At 43.6% G+C, this 16,201-nt stretch overlaps 2 protein-coding genes across 1 annotated transcript in view; one reads left to right on the top strand and one right to left on the bottom strand.

Annotated features, from left to right (window-relative positions):
- The window catches only part of Erich1 (glutamate-rich 1), a gene marked incomplete at its 5' end in the record, with an annotated part of 52,793,804 nt that overhangs the window by 9,385,335 nt on the left and 43,392,268 nt on the right, over positions 1 to 16,201 (bottom strand).
- Kcnu1 (potassium calcium-activated channel subfamily U member 1) overlaps positions 1 to 16,201 on the top strand; it is an 87,475-nt gene that overhangs the window by 1,569 nt on the left and 69,705 nt on the right. The window contains exons 2-6 of the mRNA XM_087589531.1: positions 835 to 954; positions 9,371 to 9,432; positions 10,662 to 10,752; positions 12,796 to 12,907; positions 14,232 to 14,307. Of these exons, the coding sequence (XP_087445657.1) occupies positions 835 to 954; positions 9,371 to 9,432; positions 10,662 to 10,752; positions 12,796 to 12,907; positions 14,232 to 14,307 (461 nt within the window). The remainder of the gene's footprint in view (positions 1 to 834; positions 955 to 9,370; positions 9,433 to 10,661; positions 10,753 to 12,795; positions 12,908 to 14,231; positions 14,308 to 16,201) is intronic.

Below are 16,201 nucleotides of genomic sequence, written 5' to 3'. Positions count from 1 at the left end.
AAGACTTTAAGCAGGGTTAGAGGCATGGCTCAGGGGTTAAGAGCACTGGCTGTCCTTCCAGAGGACCTGGGTTCAATTCCCAGCAACCACGTGATAACTCTCAGCTGTCTGCATTTCCAGTTCCAAGGGTTCTGATGCCCTCTCTTGGCTTCCCTGGACACCAGGCATATACATGCTACTGACACATAGCATTCAGGCCAAGTGTGCATTTACATAAAGTAAAAAAATAAAACTTTAGGACCTGGAAAGATGGCTCAGCAGTTAAGAGCACTGACTGCTCTTCCAGAGGTCCTGAGTTCAAATCCCAGCAACCACATGGTGGCTCACAACCACCCGTAATGAGATCTGATGCCCTCTTCTGGTGTATCTGAAGACAGCTACAATATATATTCTGTATATATTTACATATATATGTAAATCTTTTAAAAAAATAAATAAAACTTTAAACCAAGACTTTAAACAATATCATAAAACTATTGGGGAAAAAATTCTGAGACTGAATTAAATGGACATAAGCTCGCTCTCTCTCTCTCTCTCTCTCTCTCTCTCTCTCTCTCTCTCTGTGCGTGTATGTGTGTGTGCGTGTGTGTGTGTGTGTGTGTGTGTAAAATGTGTTTCTGTAGAGATTGTAGCATTTAGAAATTTCTTTAGTTGACTGCTTTAGGAAATGTTTAGTCTTCATAATGTTAATTTCCTAGGTTGAGCAAGGTAGAATGATTTCTGATTAATACCATGACAAGCACCTCCCTCCACCCCAAGAACCTGAGGCAGACTAGTTTCTCTTCCTCTACAGCTCACTCTGTCCATTCTTTGTTTTCCCCCCGTCCCCCACAGGAACTATTTTCATCACGTAGGATCGAGGTTAATCCTTTGAGAAAACTTTACTTTCATGGAGTATTTCGTGAGCGTATCGAAATGCTGCTTTCTGCGCAGACCATTGTGGGGCAAGTGTTGGTGAGTTCACGTTCCCCATTCTATTCTGATGCCTGGGAACTATAGCCAAGAACGTGATCATGGTCCCCCTCTGTATTAGCCGCACAAGTAGACATCTTCTCTTTCCTGATTGTCTTAGCTACATCAAGCCCTGCGCGTAGGGCTCTGTCGGCATCATTCTGCTTTCCTTTTCTCCAAATGCGCAAAAATCATTAGAGTTTATACATATGGTTGGCCTCTCTGCTAGGAGGAAAGTTTGATTAGCTCAGAGCTGTGTACATTTTGGGTTTCACAGATACATGAATGCCTGGACACAAGTACTAGAAAAACATCTATTGTATGCTTCAATTTTCCTGTAGAGGAGAGGGACTTAGATTAGGTGGCTAATTTTTCTTATTTCCTAAAGAGAAAGTTATAGTCCAAGGACAGCTGTAGAAGATAAGGAGAAATACATCATTGCCTGATGCAATCACCTTTTATGACCATTTATTGGATTTTGAAAGAATATGTATTGTTTGATACCCAATAATACTAATTGCGTTATATGTATTTTTTTAATTTTATATTGGTTTCTTTGTGAATTTCACATCATGTACCCCAATCTCACTCATCTCCCCTCTCTCCTTGAACCCACCCCCTATCCTTGCAATTTTCCCCACAACAAAGAAAAGAAAAATCTTGTTGTGCATGCTGTACTGTGTCTCGGTGTGTCCTTGTGTCCACATGTCTTTGGTTGCAAATGTTCATTGCAATGACTTGTTAGTCTGGTCTGAGGCCTCTGGCTTCTGCTACTCCATCAATACTGGAACCTCACTGGGACTCCTCTCAGATATCCGGATGTTGCCCTGTGTCATGGAGATCTTGAGGTTAGGGACCAACCTTTCATGCACTCCAGCAGTTCATCAATGGGGTAGATGTTGGGGAGGGGCTGATTCAAAGCCCTGGATCTGGGCCTGAGAGGTCTGCCCACCAGCTCTCCAGCTCTCACAATCTTGGGGGACTGGCTCATCAGCAACCCCAATGCCAAGGCCAGCTCTACCCTGCTGCCCAGGAGAGGTGTAAGGCCCTGCTATCTCGAGTGTTACAGTGGGTGAGGGACATGGCCAGTACTCCCACTCTCCTGCTCCTGGGCCAGCTCTCCTGTGTGACATAGGTGGCAAGGGTGTTCTGTGTATTTTCAATGTCTTTACTTATTTGCTGAACAACTAAAAAGAACATGTCAAAACCTTCATTTATGGTTTATCTATTTTTTTGAATAGTTTTATTGAATGTCTTGCATTTGGTATTGAATATACCAGTAGAATTTGAATGGTATATTCTTACTTGCAAAGAACTGCTTATTAAACTGTCTTGTTAGCTCCCTTAGCCAATATGGACTGTTTTTCTTCTAGCATGTCTTACAATATAGTATCAGCATAATATGGATTCTACTTTTGTTTCCTTTCACCCTTCTGTCCCATTTCGTCTGAACTGTGTCTCTTGCAAATGTCATAGAGCTAGCTGGACTTCTGTTCTTGTCTTTATTAGAGCACATACTTCATTTTTCATTTACCAGGGTTTTTCAACAGATGCTGACAGGCCAAGTAGGCACGGTGGAGGGTCACAGGCCAATCTTGGTCAAGCATAGCATCTAAGTGGCAGCCATCTCTTGCTCCTTGGCACTTATACTTACTCTTCTCTGCTGTCCTCAGTGCCTCAGCATGGATGAGCTGATCCTCATCAGTCTCTCTTGGGTTTACCCCGGCTTGGTAGGTCAGTGCTCTCAGGACTTTGAGAGATACAGGGGCAGAGCTGGGGAGTCATCTTGAGCCAGAAATATCAGCTGGGAACAGGTGTAGACAGGCCAGCATGCTTCCTGTTCCAAGCTTGAGGAGAGTAGTCAGACGTGAGGTTTGCTCTCCGAATTTAGCCTACTGTGTGCTGACTTTTTATATATTGGATTCCAGCTGTATACTATGACTGCAAAGGAGATATATAAAGCCCTCTTAGTATTGTAGAGAATTATCTAATAGTATGTGTAAACCTCTCGGGACATATTAATGAAAATGAACTGATCCTTGCATTTTAAATTGTCTTTTTCTAATGTGGATAATTCTATTTGAACAGAAATATATAGAATTGGATTTTTGTACTTGCCTTTGTTAGAGAATATACTTAGTCTGTGGGAGTTTTTTCTTTTCTTGTTTCTTTTTTTAAAGATTTATTTATTTATTAATTATTAATTATATATAAGTCGCTGTCTTCAAACACACCAGAAGAAGGCATCAGATCTCATTATAGATGGTTGTGAGCCACCATGTGGTTGCTGGGATTTGAACTCAGGACCTCTAGAAGAGCAGTCGGTGCTCTTAACCGCTGAGCTATCTCTCCAGCCCCTCTTGTTTCTTTTTTTTTTTTAAAGATTTATTTATTTATTATATATAAGTACACTGTAGCTGTTCAGACACACCAGAAGAGGGCATCAGATCTCATTACAGATGGTTGTAAGCCACCATGTGGTTGCTGGGATTTGAACTCAGGACCTTTGGAAGAGCAGTCACTGCTCTTAACCACTGAGCCATCTCTCCAGCCCCTCTTGTTTCTTTTTTAAGTTGGTATTTTAGTTATAACATTTCTCCCTTCCCTCTCCCACCCCCAAGCCCTCTCATAGACCCCCCCCTGCTCTCCTTCAAACCCATGTCTCCCCCTTCTTCAGTTGTTAGCATTCTCCTGGTTAATGATTGATAGGAGAGGGTCCAGCCCACTATGGGCAGCAACACCCCTAGGTAGATGGTCCTGGGGTGTTTAAGAAACATAGCTATTTTCATATATAATTTAGTTGCATGCACACTATGTACTAAAGCATACTCACCCCCATCACCCTCTTTTATCCTAACTCCCGCTGCTCCCATTCTTTTGCCCGACCACTCCCTTCCTACTTTCATGTCATTTCTGTGTGCTGGTAGCCACAGCTGCCATGTGCTCCTGATGCCATTAGCTTTGAAACATAGATTAAAAAAAAATATCTGAGGCAAGGTCTTTGCCGTGTATCCCTGGCTGCCCTAGAACTCTGTATGTACAGCTGGCTAGACTTGAACTCACCTAGATCCACCCCTTTCTACTCCCCAAGTGCTGAAAGTTAAAACGTGTGCCACCAAGCCCTTCTTAAATTATTATTTCTCTGTCTGTGTGAATGTCAAAAGAGGGGAGAGGGCCCACAGATTGCAGAAGATGTTACTGGATCACCTTGAGCTGGAGCTTCATGTAGTTTCAAACTGCCCAATTCAGATGCTGGGAATTGAGCTTGGGTCCTGTAGAAAACCAGTAAATACTCTTCAATGCCAAGCCCTTTCTCTATCCCTTAAAACAGATATTTTGCCTTTATTCATCAATGAACCAAATAGTGTGTGGGTCGTAAGAAGCTCTAGAGGCACATTTACTGAATTCAAGTAGAATTCAGTAAATTCTACTTGTGTGAGGCTGTTGATTCATTGTTTCTCTTGAGCCAGATGTGAGTAAGTAGAGCCTGGGAGATGGATTGTGGGCTCAAAATGCTTTGCTTCAACACAGAAATGGTTGCATGAACTTAAAAAAAAATAACAAAGCAAAACACTTTTTCAGTGTTTTTTTTTAAATTTTTTTTATTTATTCATTTATTATATATAAGTACACTGTAGCTGTCTTCAGATACACCAGAAGAGGGCATCAGATATACTATACTCTGATATACTCTGATCAGTATATACTATACTCTGATCCCAGTTTCTCCCAAATCCTTCCTACCTGTCTTAGTCAGGGTTTCTATTCCTGCACAAACATCACAACCAGAAGCAAGTTGGGGAGGAAAGGGTTTATTCAGCTTACACTTCCACATTGCTGTTCATCACCAAAGGAAGTCAGGACTGGAACTCAAGCAGGTCAGGAAGCAGGAGCTGATGCAGAGGCCATGGAGGGATGTTACTTACTGGCTTGCTTCCCCTGGCTTCCTCAGCTTGCTTTCTTATAGAACCCAGGACCACCAGCCCAGGGATGGCGCCACCCACAATGGGCTCTCCTACCCTTGATCACTAATTGAGAAAAATGCCTTACAGCTGGATCTCATGGAGGCGTTTCCTCAAGGGAGGCTCCTTTCTCTATAACTCCAGCTTGTGTCAAGTTGACACACAAAACCAGCCAGTACAATTGACCCCTTGCCAACTTGACATACAAACACATCACTATTAACCCTCAACCCTTATTTTCTTTTCCATTTCCAAGATGGAAAAAAAGTCCCACAGTCTTTACAAATTCTTACATATTAAAATTTCAATTCCTGTGCTGGAGAGATGGCTCAGTGGTTAAGAGCATTGACTGCTCTTCCAGAGGTCCTGAGTTCAAATCCCAGCAACCACATGGTGGCTCATAACCATCTGTAAGGAGATCTGATGCCCTCTTCTGGTGTCTGAAGACAGCTACAGTGTACTCCTATATAATAAATATAATAAATAAATCTTTAAAAAATTTCAATTCCTTTAAAATAGCCAATCTCTTTTAAAATTCAAAGTCTTTTTACAACTCAAGACTCTTAACTGTGGGCTCCACTAAAATACTTTCTTATTTCTGGAGGGAAAAACATCAGGGCGCAATCAAAATCAAAATCAAACTCTAACCATCCAATGTCTGACATCCACTCACACTCTTCTGGGCTTCTCTAAGGGCTTGGGTCACATCTCCAGCTCTCCCTTTTGTAGCGCACACCTTGTCTTCTAGGCTCCAGCTGCCTGTTCTCCACTGCTGTTGCTGTTCTTGGTGGTCATCTCATGGTACTGGCATCTCCAAAACACTGCTGTCTTCTGCTGCAACTAGGCTTCAATAGTCTCTCACAGGTTCTCTTCATGGTGCCAAGCCTCAACTCCTTTGCATGACCCCTTCAGTCATGGGCCATCAACTGCAACTGAGGCTGGACCTTCACCAATGGCCTTCCATGGCCTCTCACAGTGCTCAGCCTCAGCTGCTCTTCATGACCCCTTCATGCCTTCAAGACCAGTACCACCTGGATGACTCTTACACATTACCAAGTCCAGCCACAGCACGAGGTACAACCTTGGCTTTCTCTGGAACACAGCCTCTTTGTGCTCTCAGAAAACACTTCCCAGATTTCACCTCAGTGAGGCTGGTCTCTTCTTAATCACTGCTAATTTCTTAGTTCCAGCTGACCAGCAACAATAGCCCTAGTGATGCAAAGGTTTCGTCTTAGTAGTTCTGATGTCTTGTTAACCACAGCTGATTCTTCAGCTCCAGATAACAAAAGCCATAGAATCTTCATAATCAAAACAGCAATGGCCCTGAGAAGTGTTTAATCTTCCCTTTGAAGTTTCACAAGCCAGGCCTCCATTGTTTGCACTGTTATCAACATTAACTTCCAAGCTCCTACAGAACATTCCACAGAGCACTTAACACCCAATGGCTTTTCTAGCCCAAAGTTCCAAAGTCCTTCCACAGACCTCCCCAAAACATGGTCAGGTTGTCACAGGAATACCCCCATTACGCTGGTACCAATTTGTCTTAGCCAGGGTTTGTATTCCTGCACAAAACATCATGATCAAGAAGCAAGTTGGGGAGGAAAGGGTTCATTCAGCTTACACTTCCACATTGCTGTTCATCACCAAAGGAAGTTAGGGCTGGAACTCAAGCAGGTCAGGAAGGAGGAGCTGATGCAGAGGCCATGGAGGGATGTTACTTACTTCCTTGCTTCCCCTGGCTTGCTCAGCTTGCTTTCTTATAGAACCCAGGACTACCAGCCCAGGGACAGCACCACCTACAATGGGCTGGGCCCTCTCATCCTTCATCACTAACTGAGAAAATGCCTTACAGCTGGATCTCATGGAGGCATTTCCTCAAGGGAGGCTCCTTTCTCTGAGATAACTCCAGCTTGTGTCAAGTTGACACACAAAACCAGCCAGTACACTGCCTCTCACTCATCTGACTCCAAACCTTCTTTCTCTTTAGGAAGCAGTCCAATAAAAACAAATAAACTTGAATTTTAAAAAAGAAAGAAACAAAAAGCACAAGCAACACTTGCAGTGGTTTTGTTGTTGTTTGTTTTGGTTTGGTTTTTTAGAGTCAGCTAGCCATGCATAGTGGTGCACACCTTTGATCCTAGCACTCGGGAGAAAAAGGGAGGCAGATCTTTGTGAGTTTGAGACCAGCATGGCCCATGTAGTAAGTTCCAGGACAGTCAGGGCTGTGTAGAGACACCCTGTCTCAAAGAAACAAAAAAACAGGACAGGAATAACTTGAGATGGGGTCAGCTGTCTGGGAGCTCCCTTTGTAGACCAGGCTGACCTTGAACTCACAGAGATTCTCCTGCCTCTGCCTCCCAAGTGCTGGAATTAAAAGAATGTGATCAGAGGGATCTTGATTTTAATGACCTTAGTTGAACTTTTGATAGTGATGGAACAACAACAACACAGTCACAAGAGAAGCCTTTTCCCAAATACAGACCTAGGAACATCAGGTTGGTGGGTTATAGTAAAATGCGAATATCCTTGCTTTGGGTCGATGTCTGGCCCCATCTCAACGTTAAGTTGGTGAAAGCAAGTTATCTGCTATGTTAATACATTGAAAAAGAAGAAAGTTTGCCTTATGTCAAAAGGACGTGAGGACAGGTGCAGAGGCCCAAGATAATTTTGTCTCTGGATTTCAAGTCTCTAATCACGATGCCCTAATCAACTTTAGAGGATCTTCACCCCCTGATTCTGATCCTTCCAACTCCCCAAGAACCCCAGTTCACAAGAGTAAACACCGAATACCTTCCATGCTGGAGGGTTCCTGCGGGCCCTCTATAACCTTAACAAGCTGCAGAGGGAGGTGCCACGGGAGGCAAGAAGACAGTTCCTCTCAACACACACCACTCAGTAGCCTGTGTTGGCTCGAACTTCAGGAGTCAGACCCCGAGTGGACTGTTTTAGTCATATTTAAGCACATCCCAGTTGGGTGAAGATAATTCTGATGATTCTTAGCTCAAGTCTGTGTGCACACCGAGGCAAACATAAATGACCTTGAGAAACAGAGTTAAGTACAGGTCAGATGTGTCTACATCGAAACTCTTCCTTCAGTTCATAAAGATGGGATTCTACCTATAGATTGACTGACTGGTCTAGGGGAGGAGCTAGGTGTCAGAAAAGCCTCTGAATAGATAGAGCAAAGGTCACCAGGCTAATAAGCTCGTCCACTCCTAGCCTTCTGGGTGGATAATTGCTCTATCATTTCTTCCCTAGAAGGAACAACCTTGAGTGCTAACATTCCAGGTTCATCAGTGCTAGTCTGTGAGCAAAGACTTGTATGCCTCCTCCAGGAGCCTAGTCAGTGAGAAAGTAAAAACACCCATCACCACAAACACAGGTAGTTAAGAGAAAAGAATATAGGGGTTGGGGATTTAGCTCAGTGGTAGAGTGCTTGCCTAGGAAGAGCAAGGCCCTGGGTTCGGTCCCCAGCTCCGGAAAAAAAAAAAGAGAAAAGAATATAAGTGGCCCACCCAAGCAGTATCTGAATTAGAAGGGAGAGAGCATTTTATTGTAAATAAAATTCTGAATTTTATCATTAAAATTGTATCGAACTAAACATATTTGAAAATCTGTTTGTTGAGACAGGGTCTCACTAGGTTACCTCTGGCTGGCCTCTCTATGTAGACCAGGCTGGCCTCAAACTCTCAGAGATCCACTTGCCTCTGCCTTCTTAATGCTGGGATCAAAGGTGTGGACCATCGAGCCAGACAGACACCTGGCGGTTTGGAGATTAGAAATTACCAGAGGAATGCCTAATTATCTAGAGCCTACCTGAGAGAAATCACGGAGGCTGACAAAGGTCTCACCCAGCTCCACTGGAGGCTTCGAGAAGGCAGCTTCCTGGTTGTGTTGCTCTGCACAGGGGCCGACTTCCCATACCAGATACAGCATAGCAAAAGCACTCACTATCTGCTCACAGAACATTTTCCCAGGTGGGGAAAAGTCCTTAAGGCAGTTCAAGCCCAAGACTGATATTTATGAGCCCTCATTTCTATCATGAAATGAAGTGACATTGCGTCTGACACATGCTAAACACTTGGTAAACATTCGCTAATCTCTAGGAGGGGCAGGAAAGGGTACCCCGTTTATTCCGAAGCGTGCGAGAGTTGAGACTAGGCAAGTACAATGGATACACGTTGGCTCAGTGTGAGCCTTAGTCCGCTTTCCTTCAGTGAATAAAGAATGAATGAATGGATGGATGCAGGCATAAATGAAGGTGTGAATGCAGCGCTACCCGTACAAAAGGTAAGGTAAGGCAAACCATTTGCTCCTCCCACCTCCTCACACACAGCAGTAAAAACACGGGGCAACATTTACCTCATTTAAAGCAGAAAGCACAATTCTGTGGGCTTGTTTTACTCCATGCCAGTGAAGTAGACGTGCATGTCGTCTCTGTCCTTTTCTGTTCGTAGGTGATCCTCGTCTTTGTGCTAAGCATCGGGTCTCTTGTGATCTATTTCATCAATTCAATGGAGTAAGTAAAAATGCCGTCACTCTTGTCTGCTTTATGAGAAACTTAATTGCTTTAGAATTTTCTCTTCAGGGACGTCAGATAGTTTTGCTCTCATGCATGCACACCGGCCCCGCCACCAAACACAGAAGTTAATCAAAATGGTAACCAGGAAGCACAAACTCCAGTTGTGTGATTAATGCATGCCTTTGCCCTGTGTCTTAGGTTTTTACTGCTGTGAAGAGACACCATGACCATGGCAACTCTTATAAGGACAGCATTTACTTGGGGCTGGCTTACAGGTTCAGGGGTTCAGTCCATTATCATCAAGGCAGAAACATGGCAGCATCCAGGCAGGCATGGTGCAGGAGGAGCTGAGAGTTCTACATCTTCATCTGAAGGCTGCTAGAAGACTGACTTCCAGGCAGCTAGGATGAGGGTCTTTAACCTACACCCACAGTGACACAGCTAATCCAACAAGGCCACACCATCTAATGCTGCCACTACCTGGGTCAAGCATATACAAACCACCACACCCTGTATTTTGCCACCTCCGTTTCTAGTGTTGGGGTGGGGTATACAGTTCCTCTTCAAACCTTCTAGGACACTAAACCTCCAGTGTTGTTTCCTGCCATGGGGCCCCTTATGAAGGCTTCTGAATTCCTCTAGAAGTCCTTGGGGTGTCTTCAGAGACCTTTCTGAGACTTTAAGACTTTAACCTTTTTCACTTCTCTGAGTTCATCCCCTTGTATAAATCAAGGCTAGGACAGTGTTTTTTTAAAAACTAAAAACTTCATGCCCAGCCTCTGAGAATTATATAAAATACCCACCTGGGGTAAAATGAAGAACTCCTAACATGTCTTTGAGAAACTATCTTTGAATTTGTTTCAAATCCATTCGTTTGATATCGAGTAACTTTGTCTCAAAGGGGTAGAAAGAGGAACTGAAAGGTCGATCTTGTCTAGATAGATGGGTTTCCAACCAGGGAGGACCATATAACCTCTGAGGCTCTGGATCCCCACTCAACAAAACTGACTAACAGAGTGGTGGGCCCTTCTCCTACTACTCTGAGCTCCACGTGTGGTCTGGTGGCTTTTTATACAGTTTCTTTCCCAAGAGGAAGGCGTGAACAGGAGTCTTGAATGGATCATTCATGTTTAGCATATGCATTGCCTAACCGACCTCTACCTCTGCTCTGTAGACACAGGTTTTGAAATGTTTATGTTTGCAACAATGTTCCCATTTCTTTGCAGCCCTGTTCGAAAGTGTTCTTCATATGAAGACAAAATTGTCCATGTGGATTTGAGTTTCAATGCTTTCTTTAGTTTCTACTTTGGGTTGAGGGTAAGTACCTAGGTAAAGCAATAACGACCAAGCCCCACCCCCAGACGGCGATATAGCGGCCAGCGTGCCTCTTAGTTGCTCAATTTCTCTTGCTTCTCAGGCTCTAAGGGTAGAAGAGCTATGCCCCAAGTTATAAATATTTAACATGACCCACAACTCCTGGGCTTGAGAGTGTAAGCCAGGTCCAGAATTCTGACACACCTGAGAATGACTTCGTTACAAAACACCCTGTCTGCAGTCCTTCCTGGCTTCTGGTCTCCCACTGGAGAAGCCTTACTAACAACCGGAAGTTAGGAGAAGTTGATCGTCAGTGCTACACTAATGGCGTGTCGGCCATCTTACCTTTTACCTTTTAAGATTTATTTATTTATTATATATAAGCACACTGTAGCTGTCTTCAGACCCACCAGAAGAGGGCATCAGATCCAGATTCCATTACAGATGGTTGTGAGCCACCAGGCAGTTGCTGGGATTTGAACTCAGGACCTCTGGAAGAGCAGTCAGTGCTCTTAATCCCTGAGCCATCTCTCCAGCCCGCCATCTTGCTTTTTGTTTTTTTTTTTTTTTTGTTTTTTTGTTTTTGTTTTTGTTTTTTTTGTTTTTGGTTCTTTTTCTCGGAGCTGGGGACGGAACCCAGGGCCTTACGCTTCCTAGGCAAGCGCTCTACCACTGAGCTAAATCCCCAACCCCCCATCTTGCTTTTTGAATGTTTGATTTATTTCTCAAGTGTTTAAATAAGTTCTACTTACTCTATTTCATGTGTACAGTGTTGTGTCTTCATGTGTGTCTGCACACTTGCTCGAGGTGCCTCAGATGCCAGAAGAGGGTGTCTGGTCCCTTGGAACTAAGGTTACAGATGGTTGTGAGTCACCCTATGTGTGCTGGGAACTGAACCTGGGTCCTTTGCAAGAGCAGCAAGTGCTTTCACAGGTTGAGCTATCTCTCCAGTCCCAAGTGGAGCATTCTTTTTTTTTTTTTTTTTTTTTTTTTTTTAATTTTTCTTTTTTTCAGAGCTGGGGACTGAACCCAGGGCCTTGCGCTTGCTAGGCAAGCGCTCTACCACTGAGCTAAATTCCCAACCCCCAAGTGGCGCATTCTTAACCTAAATTAGGAAGCTCAGAGACACAATGGTCAGGGAAGCTTTTTGCAAGCTTTTTCACTGGAGTCTGCCATGAACCATACATGTTCACTGATCACAGATAATAAGCTCTATGTATATGACATACACATAGATGTATAAAAACACACATATCTATAAGAATTATGACTTATATTAATGTATATATTGTATATATAGACATAACAGAAATCTCTAGGAACAACTGGAAGCTCAAAAATGTTTAAAGTGTGAGGGTTGGGGTCTGCTAAATAAATGACTATATGCTCATTGACAGAACAGTCCTGATTTCTCTCCCCCTCCCCTTGGCTCTGTTTTGTTTGTTTGGTTGTTTTTGGCACTGGCCACACTGTATAGCTCTGGCTGGCTTGGAACTCTCTTTGTAGACCAGGGTGGCCTCAAAAATCACAGAGATCTACCTGCCTCTGCCTCCCAAGTGTTGGCACTAAAGGTGTGTATCACCACGCTCCACCCAAGGTACCATCTCTTTATGTAGTACGTATGCATTTGCGTATTCTTTCGAATGTATATATTTCTACATATGCTAAATAGCATGCCATTGAGTCTTCATTTAATGATTGCAATATAGCAAAGCACTAATTTTCCATCACAGTCCCTTCAAAATTCAAAATGGTAGGTAGAGCAAGGAGAAGTAGCTCATTGTTTAAGAGCACTTCATGCTCTGATGGGTGACCTGCAGTTCAGTTCCCTGTTCCTACATGAGAGCTCACAGTTGTCATGATTTTAGTTGCAGACAATCCCACCCTGTCTTCCTGCCTTCATGGGCACCATGCTTACACATGACACACGTTCAAACATGCACACTTATCTACATACAAAACATACTCCTGTACATAAAGTAATTGAAAAATAATTTCTTTAACTCCCAAGGGTAATATAATGTGGGTGTCTTGTTTCCGTTTCAGTTTTGGGCAGCTGAAGACAAGATCAAGTTCTGGTTGGAGATGAATTCAATTGTAGACATTTTTACCATCCCACCAACCTTTATTTCCTATTATTTGAAGAGTAATTGGCTGGGTAAGTGTGCTGTGGCAATCGGTAATCAGTGCCTCAGACTGTTCAACATCCATTTAGAATATCTGTCTTTCCAAGACCCTCATGGACATTTCGAAGAGCTCTCTCTTGACTGTAGAGTTTTGTACTGCATGTACAGAAACATTTGGTTTTTGTTTTGTTTTGTTTTGTTTTGAGATAGGATCTCATTATGTAGCTCTGGCTGGCCTTGACCTCACGGAGACCCACTTGCCTCTGCCTCGCCAGTGCTTAGATTTGTCACCACCAGAATGACCATAAATCATTTCTTGATCCCAGCATGCACCTGGTACACAGCAGGTGTTCAATAGTTGTTGACAGAATAATTGTATCTACAACCAGAGGGGCAAGGCTCCAGCCCCTGTGGTCCCTTATGCTGGGATCTTATATGGACTCAAAGAAAAGTCTGCCCTGGTTTTCAAGACCAGTCTTCATATTAAAATATGGTTGGAATAGGAATTGTTCATTAGTTGTGTTATCTTTAAGGTGGGTGTATTAATAGTGCATGGGCTTTTTTTCCCTTTCTTTCTTTCTTTTTACTTCAGGTATATGAGTACACTGTAGCTGTCTTTAGACACACCAGAAGAAGGCACCAGATCCCATTACAGATGGTTGTGAGCCACCATGGGGTTGCTGGGAATTGAACTCAGGACCTCTGGAAGAGCAGCCAGTGCTCTTAACCGCTGAGCCATCTCTCCAGCCCCGTGCATGGGCTTTTAAAAAAAATCAGCTTTAATAAAATTTCATATTTTATTTATTGTTTATAAAATACACACCAATTCTATTTCTTGCTGTTATTAGCAAAAAAAAAAAAAAAAAAAGGAAAAGGAAAAAACCAGGATTATTGAAAAGCTGAATAGTCAGGAGCTTAACAGACCCAAGTAAAGTTTCCTATAAATTCTAAAGAAGAGTTGAGTAAAATGCACAGTGCTTATTACATTCGAGGCCATCTTCTACATGTCTAAGATTAGATCTACAACGCTGTAAGGTGGATCCTATTTTATGGATGAGGAACTATAGAAGTAGATGTCCTGGGTAACAGTAGTCAGTAAACGTTCAGAATCAGGGTGTGAACTCCATGTCCTTAAACCTGTGACATTATGGCGTTGAGGATTTAGCTCAGTGGTAGAGCGCTTGCCTAGCAAGCACAAGGCCCTGGGTTCGGTCCCCAGCTCCAAAAAAAAAAAAAAGAAAAAAAAAAAAAACCTGTGACATTACAACACGTGGTAGTGAAGTGTTCCAGGAAAGCTCCGTGCATGCACCTCAGCCACGTTAGAGTTCAGGTGACTTTCTCCTGGTTGCTTTGTAGGTTTGAGGTTTTTAAGAGCTCTGCGGTTGCTCGAACTTCCTAAAATCTTACAGATCCTGCAAGTCATCAAGACCAGGTAAGTTCAGCCCTGTCTGGCATTGTCACTTAGCAGTTTGGATTAGGAAGTGAAAACATTAACTGGTCCTCAAGCTCCCTGTGCCCCAAGAGGACTCCAGGGTGAAAATCAGGACCATCAGCAACTGTGGTGCCTGTCACCCAGCATCTGTGGTGCCTGTCACCCACCGGGCATCTGTGGTGCCTGTCACTCACCCGGCATCTGTGGTGCCTGTCACTCACTCACTTCCTCATTTGTCATTTAGCTCCCTGGCTGAAAACCTTGCAGTCCTTGTACAGAGACTACACATTCCTTGTTTTTGCAAAACTACAGTGTGTAAGTCAGCTTTGGTTTTAATTCCAGATCTCTCTACCCAGAACAAAACCAAAAAGACCAAAACAAAACCCATCAGCCAATACAGAGGCTTTGGTTTAATACATTCATTATTGAGAATTGCCTCTCTCTGTGTGACTGGCAAAAGCCTCTCTGGGAAGCTGTGAGTTGTTAAATGAACCCCAGCGCCAGGGCTGGAGTATCTCCCATGGAGTTCCTGGTTGGGATCAGAGACCCACAAACAATACAGCCTCTTGTCATTTCTCGGAGTTGTCCACAAGGAATAGGTGATAAGTTGCTGAAGATCCCCTTTGTTACATAACACAGAGGAAGCTGAAAGCTTCCTCCCTGCTGACTGGCTTTCACAGTCCCTCTCTGATGATGCTGTGCAAGCTGTGTGTTAGAAAAGGCAACTACTTCCCCAGTTGTGAACTTTACAGACCACAAGACCAACTTGCCAGACAAGATGGGTGTCTTAGGGTTTCCACTGCTGTGAAGATACATGACCAAGGCAATTCTTAGAAAGGACAACATTTAATTGGGGCTGGCTTACAGGTTCAGAGGTTCAGTCCATTATCATCATGGTTGGAAGCATGGCGGCGTCCAGGCAGATATGGTTGCTGGAGGAGTTGAGAGTTCTACAGAGGGCAACAGGAGGCAAACAGGAGAAAACTAGCTTCCAGGCAGCTAGGAGAGGGGGCTCGAATCCCACCTCTTAAAAGGCACACTTCTTCCAACAAGGCCACACCACCTCATAGTGCCACTTCCTGGGCCAAGCATATTCAAACCACCATGTGTACCCACTTGTGCTGCAATGGCATTGCTGTCATGGGCCTAACCAACTGCTCTCTGCTTGGATTTGAGACCTGTACCATGGGAGGGAATCCATGCCTGGTACTTCTCACCTACCAGATGCAAGGTCCCGGGTTCAAACCCAGCATTACAGATACATAAAAATAGTGCAAATTAAATACTCCCAGAAGATAATAATAAAAGTTTAAACTCTCTCCTTTAAAACATTGCTGCACTCTTATTAGAAATATCCATATTATAATCTAGGCACATCTCAGTGTTAACTATGCACTGTGAAGAAATCAAAGCTGGAAAGGCTATTTTTACGTGACAAATGGCCAGGCCAGAAACCGAAGCTATTTCTACTAAACTCTAAGGCTTTCCTTGACAGACATAAGCCTCTTTGACACTTCAGCCTCAGTGATTCTGGTATAAGTTCAGCGTATGCCATTGGGTCGCTGTAATCTACTCAAATCATGCATTACAAGTCCACATCTGGACTCCTGCCATTTTGTTCCACCTCATTATACAAAGTTGTAACCTTACAAACTGATAGACTATTGATCCACATCCATGCCTCTAAAACACCAGGCCGATGAATGATGCCATAAAAATCTATAACTTCAAAGCAATACACTTGATGCTGGGTCAGTTTCCAGCTGTCATATCACATACATGAATGATATAGAGGCCCTGGAACCATGCAGACTGGAAGGTAAGGGCAGAGCCCCACCAATGCTGTACCTTCCAACCCGTGGGCCACATGGTGAGCAGAAAGCTGAGCCCCAGA

The sequence above is a fragment of the Rattus norvegicus genome, chromosome 16, assembly GCF_021556685.1.
Source record: "Rattus norvegicus strain SHRSP/BbbUtx chromosome 16, alternate assembly SHRSP_T2T, whole genome shotgun sequence".
NCBI classification, from domain to species: Eukaryota; Metazoa; Chordata; class Mammalia; order Rodentia; family Muridae; genus Rattus; species Rattus norvegicus.
The sequence above is the reverse complement of the archived record's forward strand: the minus strand, read 5'-3'. Positions and strand labels throughout refer to the sequence as shown.